At 34.6% G+C, this 12,750-nt stretch overlaps 1 protein-coding gene across 1 annotated transcript in view; it reads left to right on the forward strand.

Moving 5' to 3' along the window:
• LOC127807102 (uncharacterized) overlaps positions 1–12,142 on the forward strand; it is a 72,030-nt gene extending 59,888 nt beyond the window's left edge. Inside the window, exon 2 of the mRNA XM_052344728.1 lies at positions 12,064–12,142. Coding sequence (XP_052200688.1) covers positions 12,064–12,115 — 52 coding nt within the window. The 3' untranslated portion in view covers positions 12,116–12,142. The remainder of the gene's footprint in view (positions 1–12,063) is intronic.
• The last annotated feature ends 608 nt before the right edge of the window (positions 12,143–12,750 follow it).

Consider the following 12,750-nt stretch of genomic DNA (forward strand, 5'->3'; position numbering starts at 1 on the left):
TGGTCCAAGGTTATTTTGGACATAGGATTGTTTATTTGTATTAATTGTGGATTGTTAGTGGTCTCCTAGAACTCAAGTAATCTAGGTGTTTTGTTGTATTAGTTTTCGAGATGAGTTAAAGGAAAAATTTCAGTATGGTGTAAAAGTTTCCTAGGTGAACTTGTTTGAAAACCTAGATGTGATTTTATTGGAACCTCAAGTGTCAGGTTGACTTTGAGAGAATGAAATAGGTGTTGGAATCAACGAACCACTATATATTCTTGTATTGTTATTGTTGTTTGCATATTTATATTACTATCACTCTCAAATAATATATATATTTATAACAAGTATTTTCTTTATATAAGAAAAGTTCAAAAATTTTAAAAGCAAATAATTCGATTTGATAATTTTTTTAATATTCAATTTACCCTCAGGGGCGGACCTAGGATTTTTCACCTAGGGGGCCTTAAAAAAAAAATTTCAATCATGAGCTTCACCAATATAAATTTTTTATTTTCCAACTGCTGCAGCAGTCAAAGGGTGGGAACTAAAATTTTCCCAGAATCTGGGAAAGAAAAGAAGGGTGGCCGGGGGGGCGGGGGGGACTTGGGCTAGGTTGTGGAGACTTATAATAACAAAATTGGATGGGTTGAAGCCCACCCTGCATCCGCCCTATCACCCCACTCTTAAATGTCATTATGTGTCAAGGGACCAATATTTATTATTAGTATGACTTGTATTAAATTAAATGTCGGAGGGTCTTTACAGACGTTATTGGAAGAAAATCAAAGAGTCCAATCTTTTAGTTGTTAGTTTTTCATATTTGAATTTAAAGTCCGTAACAATCCAATTTTTTAGATTTTTAGTTTTTGAGACTTGAATTCAAAATACACAATAATCCAATCTTTTAGGTTGTTAAGTTTTTGATATTTGAATTCAAAGTTTTCTTATTTTTGTATATATTTGAATCTTTTAAATAATATACGTTCACAAAATAATTTATTCTTCTTTTCATTTTATTTTTACAAAATATCATAGCAGTGAACTATATCATTTTCCAGTTTTCTATTTCTTCACTATGTCTGATGAAAATCTTGCCACCAACATCATACCATCATCATCATCATCATCCCCACCATCATCAACACTTATCAAAACAATTTTGCTAGTCAGTTGACATCTGAACAATACAACAAGCTTCTTGTACTTCTAGCCAAAGAGGAATTTGGTGGATCATTAGCCCATTTGGCAGGTACAACTCTTACTTGTTTACTTTCTTGTTGGATAATCGATTCAGGTACTTCTAATCATATATGTACACATCCCTTTTATTTTTTTCTTCACGTTCTACCGTTCATAAAGGTATACCAGTTCAATTGCCTGATGGTTCTCAAGCGCCTATGACACACACATAGGCATGGTTCATTGTTCATCATCTCTTACTCTCACAAATGTTTTTCACGTTTCTTCATTTAAATTCAATTTGTTATCTATCTCACAACTAACAAAGTTAACAAATTGTGATGTAATTTTTTCATCTTCTGAATGTATATTTCAGGATCGAGCAACGAAGAAGATGGTTGGTCATGATAGTGCTCAAAATGGTCTTTTTTGTCTGGATGCAAATTTAGTTTTCAATTTTGCCTTTTCTTCCAAGTATTGTAATAAATTTGATCTATGGAATTCTCGTCTCGGTCATCCATCATTGTTAAAAATTCTTCAAATGTTATTGCAAATGTAGACTTTGTTTGTGATGTATGCCCGCGTGCTAAACTGGCACGTCTTTCTTTTTCTCAAAGTACATTTTATTCTTATTATTTTTAAATTATTGTTGATTATTATTCAAGGTGTACTTGGATTTATTTAATAAAACATAAATCTGACACTTTCAACATGTTAACTCATTTTTTTAATCAAGTCAATCGTTAATTCAACACAAAAAATTGCTTGTATCAACTCTAGTAAAGGGAACATTTTTCTTCCTCAACTTCAACTCATACGTACAAACAACAGCTCTAAATTTCTTTCTAAACAAATTCAAACATGGCTCCATGAACATGGAGTTATTCACCAACGTAGTTGTGCTGCAACCCCTCAACAAAATGGCATTGTAGAACGTAAGCATCGGCATCTTCTTGATGTTGTTAGAGCTCTACGATTTCAAGCAAACTTGTCTCTTTCTTTTTGGGGTGAATGTATACTCACTACTGCTTTTCTTATTAACAAACTTTTCACTCTGATTCTTAAATATAAATCACCTCATGAAGTTTTACTTGGAACTATTTCATCATATTCCTCTCTTCGAGTTTTTAGATGTTTATGTTTTGCTAAAAATATGAATATTCAACATAAATTTGATAAGCGAGCCAAACCTAGTATTTTTGTTGGTTATCCCTATGGTCATCAAATTGGATGTCGCATATATGATTTCAAAATTCATCAAATTTATGTCTCTCGTGATGTCATATTTCATGAGTCAATTTTTCCATATCATGATCTCTCATCTCTATCATTTAAAAATTCAATCACCATTACTTCAATTAAAGATGATGGAACTTTTGAATACCCCACTACACCACTGGTTGTTCCCATTGATGTTTCTTCTAGTGCTTTTATTCCTCATAATTCGATTGATCATTCCAATGATTCTCAGTTGACTATTCCCACATCTTCTCAATTTGATAGCTCAACGAATTCTCCATCTATTTTTGAGGACATTCTCCCCATTAGTTGTCCTTCAATAGCACCTGCTCGTATTATTAATAATCATCCTGAATGAATTCGTCGCCTACTGAGTCATCTCAAGGAATACATTTGTAATCATATTTCTTTATCAATTGATTTTCCACTAGCAAATTATTTTTCTTTGTCTCATCTAAGTCATTCTCATCGTGCATTTCTAACTAATATCCTTGAAACACAAGAACCAAGATCTTATTCTTCTAACTAATATCCTTGAAACACAAGAACCAAGATCTTATTCTCAAGCCATGAATTTTCCCGAATGGCATGATGCCATGGCCAAAGAAATTCAGGCCCTTGAATCAAACAACACTTGGTCCTTATGCTCACTTCCCAAATAAAAGTCACCCATTGGTAGTAAATAACTCTACAAAATTAAATATTAGTCCAATGATTATATTGAGAGATATAAAACTCGTTTAGTTGCCAAAAATTATACTCAAGTTGAAGGCATCAATTATCATGATACATTCACACATGTGGACAAAGTAGTTATTATTCGTCTTCTTCTCTGCATTGCTACCATTAAAGATTGGTCACTATATCAACTTGATGTCAACAATGTTTTTCTTTAAGAAAATCTCAATGGAGAAGTTCATATGAAACTTCCTCTTCTTTTCTCTCGTAAGGGGGAGACTCTTGTATGCAAATTAAAAAAATCTTTCTATGGTCTTAAAGAAGCTTCTCGTCAATGGTTCTCCAAATTTTTAACCACTCTTATTTGTTGCGGCTTTCATCAAACTACTTCTAACTATAGGCTTTTCACTTATATTCATGAGCAAACTTCTATTTTTTGTTCTTGTCTATGTCAATAATATTATTATCACTAGAAATAATGGTGATGCCATCTCTGACATCAAACAATTTCTTGCTCACTTTTTCTTAATAAAAGATCTTGGCAATCTTTGATATTTTTTAGGTATTGAAGTATCTCGCTCTAAACAAGGCATTTTTTTGTGTCAATGCAAATATACTCTTGATATATTATCTGATTCTGGTATGAGTAGTTCTTGGCCATCAGATTTTCCTATGGAGCAACATCTTCGTTTACAACAAAAAGATGGTACTCCCCTTCCCGATTCGACAATCTATCATCAACTCGTTGGTCGTCTTTTATATCTCACTATAAAAAAACCTAATATCCAATATGTTGTAAATTAACACTTTCAGTCAATTCATGCAATCTCCATATTCCTCCACCTTGATACTGCTAACCAGGTTCATAGTTACCTTAAAGGTAGCATTGGTAAAGGTTTATTTCTTTCTGCATCTAGTTCTTTTACTTTAGTTAGATATGCTAACTCTGATTGGGCCGGTTGTCCTACTACTCGTCACTTCACCAATGGTTATTTTACCATGTTAGGTTCTAGTCCTATATTTTATAAACCAAGAAACAAGCAATAGTTTCTCATTTTTCTGTAGAAGCAGAATATCATTTCCTTGCAACACTTCTGAGTTGCAATGGTTAAAATATCTTCTATTGGATCTCGGTATTAAGCATCCACAACTAATTCTAGTTCATTATGATAGCCAAGCTAATATTCACATTATTAAAAAACCTGTCCTCCACGAACACATCAAACATATTGAAATTGATTGTCATTTTGTTCAAGAAAAAATTCAAGCAGGTTTTCTTGCTCCTTCCTACCTATGATCTAGCGACTAATTGGTAGACATTTTTACCAAACTACTTGGAGGTGACGCTTATTGCTGACTACTTTGCTAATTGGGTGTTCTTGACATTTCAATCCCAACTCCAACTTGAGGAGGAATATTGAACGAAAATCAAGGAGTCCAATCTGTTAAGCTTTTAGTTATTTATTAGTTTTTGATATATATTTGAATTCAAAGTTTTCCTATTTTTTTGTATATTTGAATCTTGTAAATCTGCCTATATATACATAACAACTAAATGAAATAATATGCGTGCACAAAACAATTTATTCTTCCTTTTGTGTTCATTTTTTACAAAATGAGTCCCTCTCTTGCCTTCTGACTGCATTCTGTAGTGCAGCTCTCTCTTGACCAATAAAGCTTTCCCCTGAGTAGCCATCAATTTTCCTCTTGCTTTAACAACACTATTGCTTGTTTGAACCCACAAGTGCTTCTTTAATGGACATAAGCCTATCGAGCTTTCTCTCGAACATGCAAGTTCTCTCCTAGGTGGCAACATTTTCCTTTGTCCTGGACTAATGGTCACCTAGCATTCTGTACCATGTTCTACCTCAGCCTAATCTTCTTGCACTATAAATTTTAATTGTATATTTTTGACAACAATAGTTTTTAATTTTTAGACAACTATATTGATCAATAATTGATATGCCTTGCAAAATAAATGGACAAAGTGGATTAACAAAAATATGCAAAGAAATTGAAGGTAAGAGTTTGCGCCATGTGCAAGCCTGAGAGGTTACTTCAGGCCCCATCTAGGTAGGGGATGGGGGTATCAGCCACACGCACCCCCGAGTAAGGGTCACTTGGGGGTGTCAGGGGCCCAAGTCACCTTAGTACCCAAAAACCCTGAGTGACCCTCACTCTAAGGTGCCATGGGCGTACCTATGCCCATGCCCACATGCTCATGCTCACACTCTATTTTCCTTCACTTCCACGAGATGTGGTCAGAACCACCTTCGAATTATTTGGTGAGAAGATCGAAATGCCGGACACCTATTAGCATCTTTCATCACTACAAATAGGGGGGGTTATCTCCCCCATTGGGTATGCCATCTTTGACACTCACTTCCCTCTTGCATTCAACTATTCCATATTTACGAGAGATTAATTTAGGCATCAGAGGGTTTGTGCGAGAATCCATGCATGCACCCTTAATCGATTCTCTTTCTAGACAGGTTATCCATCACTTAGAGGGGTCATTCATCGTTGTCACTCTCATGCGGATAAGTCATCAATTATCCAGATAAGCCATCCTTGTGCCATCTTAAGAAGGTATCCCATACCTAAATTAATTTTTTTAGTATATATTAATTTTAAATAATATATACTAAAAATAATATTTAAGAATATTTAAATAAATTTACTAAAAATATATTTGTATATAAATTTAGGCTAAATATATATAATTACAAAGATTTACATATAAAGTAAATATAGGGTAAATTGATCATATACTTTTGTTATTTGATTTGGAGACTCCTAAACTTTAAAATTAATCCAATTAATTCCTAAATTTTAAAAGAGCTATTAGCACTAAAAAGCTAAAATTTTTCGAGTTGTGCCAATTTTATCCAATCCTTCTAATTTTGGTAATTAAGGTTGAATTTGTAAAGTCATTAGCATTTTATCCAAATTGAAAAACGGGCTACCCGGCCTGTTATTTCATTTTTTATAATAAAATGTTAAATACATTTTTTTGAGTGTGTGAGTTTAATTTTTTTGTTGCAGGAAGATCAGCTAAATAAATCACCCTTACGGGCTGCCCGATCGTGGCCGTACAATTTTGTTAAATATAATTTTATATAATAGTTTAACATTTTATTATAAAGAAAAATATACCATTCAAATGTAATATATTTGTTGTGTGATTCTAAAAAGAAATGGTCTGTTTTAACATTTATGTGTAATATAGCAAAAGAGTTTATGTTTTTTTTTTGGTACCTTTTTAAGGGAGTATAATATTCTATTTTGTATTTCAAAAAATTTTAGTGAATGTATATCTATGTATATTACTTTAGTTGCCTTCATGAAATAATTATTTATTATTGCTTATAAAATGACTTTGTTATCTGTTGAATTTTTTTTTAGCATAAATTTATGTTTGGACTTTCTAAGTGGGACAAATTTTTTATTTTTGTTCTACTTGGACCACCATCATAGTCAATAATAGTGACAATTGTTTGTTTGGAGCTATTTAAAAAGAAAGTGAGGGTGATTTATTTATCTAATCTTTCTGTAACAAAAAAATTAAACTCACACTCAAAAAAATGTATTTAACATTTTATTATAAAAAAAATAAAATAACAAGTCGGGCAACCCGTTTTTTCAATTTGGATAAAATTGTTACTAACTTTACAAATTCAGTCTTAATTGTCAAAATTAGAAGAATTGTATAAAATCACCAAAACGCACAAATTTTTAACTTTTTGGTGCTAATAGCCCATTTTAAAAATTAGCCATAACACCTTATCTATTTAAGTAAATAATTGACCATACACTCTTTAAAGTTTAAGTGTTTGACCTAGACACCCCTTGATCTTTGAGTCTTTGGACTAAACATCTTTTAAACTTTTATTTTTTGTCAAATTAATCTTGGCTTCTATGGGAAAACTTAGGGAGAAATGTGGAGAAAAATAAAAATTTAAGGTTGCATTCTCTTTACTTTTCAATTTTCAGTTTTGAATTTTGAATTCATTTTCAGTTTTCTGTTTTGGTAGTCTATTTTTAGAAAATTAAGAACGCGTTCTTTTTATCATTTTGAAAAACTATTTCCCAAAACAGAAAATTAGAAAACGCGTTCTCTTTGAAATTTTAAAAATAATTTTTTAATGATATTTTATTCAATAAATTTGATTATTCAGTAAATTAGAAATATTTAATGTTAATATTTTATTAAAAAAATATATACATTTTAAAATTAATAAATTTTGTAATATTTTTTCCCATTACAATAATAAAATATGAATAAATAAGTAAATAAATGTGTTTTGAGTTTAAAGTTTGTTTTGAATGAAAACACTCAAAATAATTTTTTGTTATTTTGAGTTTTCTTTATAATTTTTTTTTTGTTTTCATAAATACATTTTTAAAAATAATAAAGAGAACGCGTTTTCATTATTTAAAAAAATTGAAAATTAAAAATAATTTAAAAATAGTAAAAGAACGCAGCCTAAGAGTTGTTTTTTTTTGCCATGGCTTTAATCTTTCTTCTTTTCTCTAAAATTTGATGTATAATTAATTTAATCAAATCGACAGGAGATATATGATTAATTTGCCTAAATATATATTATACAAAGATTTCACTGGCCGAACCCTATCACAAGATGGTGCTATAACACAATGTTGCAATTGATAGAGTTGTCACAATGTGAAAGCTTGGTATGAAAAGAAAGAAATTGGAGAGAAAAGAAAAAGAATAGGGCCATAGCCACTGGATCAGAAGAGAGAGTTTCGTCAAAGCTAAGAAAGGAAAGAAAGAGAAAGATAAGGGAACAGAGCCTTATATATTTGCAAACATTTAACAGTTATTTTATTAGTGCAAGGGGGATGGTGATGCAGTGACGGAATCATTGGTGAGCTGCATAGGTAGCTCATTATTAAATATGATCTCGTCGTCGTCATCGTCGTTCATCCTGCCCAACAATCAAATCCTCCCCACAAACAAAGACTCACCGCTGCCGATCCATATGATCTACGTCTCCGAGCGGAACGGATCTTCGACTATATACCTCGACGCAGTCTACCATGGCGGTCCTGATTGTGCTAGAAAAAGGTCAGCGCTCGAAGTTTTGAATCGGGTTCTAATCAGGGCCCGACTCTTAAGCCATGTATGTCATAGCGTTAGGCCCCCAAAATTAGAAGGCCTTAAATTTTAAAAATTTATAATATTTATGTATATATATTTTTATTTTTTAATAATTAATATTTTATTAAAAAAATTAAATACAAAACATTGTAAATTTTTTTTAACTTTCCTTCACCATTTTTCAATTTTTAACCATTGCTGTGGTGTTCCCAAATCTCAATATCCCATAAAACCCATTTTCCCTCCTAATATCCCATGAATATATAGTTTTTTTGCTGGTATTGATCTTCTTAGAGTTTCAAGAAAAATTAATTTTATTTTTTATTGTTTATTATTATAAGTTGTTTGATTTTTTTTTTTCTTATATCTGAGACAGTATATTTTAGTTAAAAATTTATTATCATTAAGAGATTATTATATTTTATAATTGATTGAATTTTATTTTATTTTTTTTTAATTTAATAAAATAATAAAATATTTATATAAAAAATATATATTATTTATTTTTTTATAAAAAAAATTAATACTCGAAGTTCTCAAAAAAAAATTCTTCGGCCTAAGGCGCCCAACTCTATTGGGCCTTCTCTGGTTCTAAGTCCCTTTGGTCGGGGATCAACAATCCAACGGTTTGATTTCGATGAAGGATAGGCCCAGTTTGGTGGGTGATCATCTGATATACGCTTCGACTCATGAAAACATCGGTGCCCCGCGGATGAGTTGGACAGCGGCGTACTCAACTCACCTGGGGACCGGGTTGACTCGGAGATTGACGCCTCATGGGATGACCGATTTCAGTCCAGCCGTGTCGCCGTCGGGGACGTGGACGGCCGTACCGTCGTATGGAGAGAGAGGGTGGAGCGGCGAAATTCAAGAGCTGAAGACTGATATTTTTATTTTCAAGACCGACGACGGCTCCGACGGGGTCAAGGTGGGTAGCCGTGTTGGGTGGACGATTCCACTCTTTGCTTTCACAGGGTGAGTGACGATGGCTGGTGGAGTGTCTACAGAGCAGTTTTTCCAAAAAGTGGCAAAATCAGCGTTGACTCAGTGTTGACTCAGCGACTCACTCCACCGGGCCTTCATGCGTTCACTCCGGCGAGTTCGCCGGCCAACAAGAGACTCATTGCCGTGGCAACTAGGCGACCCGATTCAGAGCATCGCCACATAGAGCTATTCGATGTTGTTTCGAAACAATTTTGGGAAGTCACTCGACCCGTTTCTCCCAAAGCCCATCACTATAACCCGTTTCTCTCCCCCGATTTCATTAGGGTTGGGTACCATAGATGTGGAGGGCAGAGAAAGGGGGGGAAAGATACCCAATTGTTACTCGAAAACCTCCACAGCCCACTACCTGAGGTATCTGTTTTTCGCATCGACGGATCGTTTCCTTCTTTCTCGCCGAGGGTGATCGAATTGCTTATTTAGATCTCGAAGGCCTTAATGTCATGAACCTGGACGGGTCGGGCCGTCATCGCGTCTATTCCGGAACACTGTTCGGAACTGCATGGGATCCAGTAAGAAAAGGGGTAATATACACTAGCGCTGGACCCTATTTTGCTTCCGTGGGCACCGAAGTAGACGTGATCTCCATCAACATTGACGACGACGAATTGAGCCACAAAAAGTCGACGGAGGGGACCGAGAACAACGCCTTCCCGGCACCTTTGCCAGACGGGAAGTGGCTTGTTTTCCGATCGGGTCGGTCGGGTTACAAGAACCTGTACATAATGGACGCTGTATATGGAGAGAAGGGCGGGCTCTACAGGCTTACCGACGGGCCATGGGACGATACGATGGCAACCTGGTCCCCCGATGGTGATTGGATTGCCTTCTCATCGGATCGGGAAAACCCGGGTTCTGGGAGTTTCGCATTATACATGAGGGAAATTCTATCGCGAACCCGAAAAATTACTCTTCATAACCCACGTCCCATCAAAATTTCTAATAATTTTAAAATACCTATTTTATCCCCCACAACCACAGCCAACCCTCTTCTCCGATCACCTCTCATCGCCGACTATCATCTCGCATCTCTCTTTCCCTTCTACATCATATACACACAGACACATATATATATACACACAACAACCCAACACACACACACACACATATATATATATATACACACACACACACTCATACACACCTATATATATATATATATACACACTCACACACACAAACGCATGGCCGCGGCCATGAAAACCTCCGCACCTCGCGGTGCGGAGGTTTTTAGCAACTCCCGCACCGTGAGGTGCGGGGATTTCAGCAATCTCCGCACCTCGCGATGCGGGAGTTTCAGCAACCTCCGCACCGCGAGGTGGGGGGATTTTAGAAATTCCCGCATCTCGCGGTGCGGGAGTTTCAGCAACCCCCGCACCGCGAGGTGCGGGGATTGTTGAAATCCCCGACTGCCAGCAGTTGGGAAAACCAAGTTTCCCCGACTGCCAGCAGTCGGGAAGACTTTTTATATTTTTATATTTTTATTTTAATTAAAATTTTTATTATAATAAAATAATACAAATAAATAATTTTTAAATTTCTGGATTTTAAGTAATTATAATTTAACTAATTTTAAATTTTAAATCATGGTGTTGAATTTTTAATACTTAAAAGAATTTAAAATTAATTAATTTATCTTATTAAATTACTTAAAGATACACATATCTAAAAATTCTATCATCATTTAAAATATATTTTTTTTATAATTACATATATTTAAAAAGAATATATTTTAAATGATGATAGAAATTTTAAATTTATCTTATTGAATTAGGTAAAGATATATATATTTAAAAAAAATTATTTTAAATGATGATAGGATTTTTAGATATGCATATTTTTAAGTAATTCAATAAAATAAATTTTAAATTTTTTTAAGTATTAAAAATTCAACACTTAATTACAATGATTTAAAATTTAAAATTAGTTAATTTATAATTACTTAAAATACAGATATTTAGAATTTATTTATTTATATTATTTTTATTTTATTTTATTATAATAAAACAAATTTAATTAAAATAAAATAAATAAAATAAAACAAATTTAATTAAAATAAAACAAATTTAATCAAGCCTTCCCAGCAGTCGGGGAAGGCTTGATTCCCCGCACCACAAGGTGCGGAGATTTTAGAAATCTCCGCACTTCACGGTGCGGGGGTTGCTGAAACTCCCGCATCGCGAGGTGCGGGGATTTAAAAAACTCCCGCACCTCGCGATGCGGGGATTGCAGAAACCCCCGCACCGCGAGGTGCGGGGGTTTCCATGGCCGCGGCCATGGAACTTGTATATATATATATATATATAAGTGTGTGTGAGTGTGTGTATATATATTTATATAGGTGTGTGAGTGTATATGTGGGTGTGCGCTGGGTTGCATGGTCGCAGTTGCCATGGCCGCGGCCATACTGTGTGTATATATATATGTATAAGTATGCGTGAGTGCGTATTTATATAATTTAGGTGATGGCTGAGGATGAGAGATGATCGGAGAAGAGAGTTTGTTGTGAGTTGTGGGGGTAAAAGAGGTATATTAAAATTATTAAAAATTTTGATGGGACGTGAGTTTTGAAGAGTAAATTTTCGGGTTCTGAATAGAATTTCCCTATACATGATCCACCCGAATGGAACGGGGCTCAAGAACCTACTGGACAGCGGATCGGGTGGACGAATCAACCACCCGTGTTTTAGCCCAAACGGAAATAGCATCGTGTTTACATCAGACTACGCCGCCTTGTCGGCCGAACCAATCTCCATCCCTTCTCAGATCCAGGCCTTCGGCGAAATCTTTACGATAAGATCGGACGGTTCTGGATTGAGCAGAATGACCCATAACCCGTATGAGGACGGGACGCCGACTTGGGGACCCGTTTCCATGAGAGCGGCCGACGTGCAGCAAGCGGTTGATTAAGAATGCAACTTCAGCGACAGTTCTTGGCTCAGCGCCGCCAGGCCCTCCGCCGCAGTAAGAGGGCAGTGCGGCGGAATATCGGCAAGAAGCCAGTAACTAGTAAGGACTGATTCGTAGTTATCAGAAAGAATTATGTAAAGAAAGAGACTTCAACTTAATGTATTTGTATTGTAGTTGTATTGTGTAGTGTAGTGTAATTGCGCTTGTGCCGTCGAGGCATGTAAATAAAAGCTTCTTCAGTTACTATATAACAACAGTCTCTATTGGTTGTATTTTGGAAAGTATCTTCAGAAATTAAATGGTTCAGATAGCATTTCCATTGTGCAATTGGAAGTTGAGCTGAGGAGAGAGAGATCTGAAGATTGGCAATCTGAATGGTATATGGAAGAGGTGAAATCCCCAACCCTCATGTAATTTTATTTTAAATCATTTTTATTTACAAATAATCTTAATCTTTTAAATTATGCATAAGTTCTTTCTTTCTTTCTTTTTTTAATAAAAGAAAGCTCTTTTGTACCTTTAGATTTTGCTCGTTTCTATTGTCAAAAGGAATGATTTTGAAGGGAAAGGGAAATGAAAATGGAAATGAGAATAGAATGGAATGATTTTGAAGGGAAAGAGAAATGAAAGTGGAA

Source organism: Diospyros lotus, chromosome 8 (genome assembly GCF_014633365.1).
Source record: "Diospyros lotus cultivar Yz01 chromosome 8, ASM1463336v1, whole genome shotgun sequence".
In the NCBI taxonomy this organism is placed as follows: Eukaryota; Viridiplantae; Streptophyta; class Magnoliopsida; order Ericales; family Ebenaceae; genus Diospyros; species Diospyros lotus.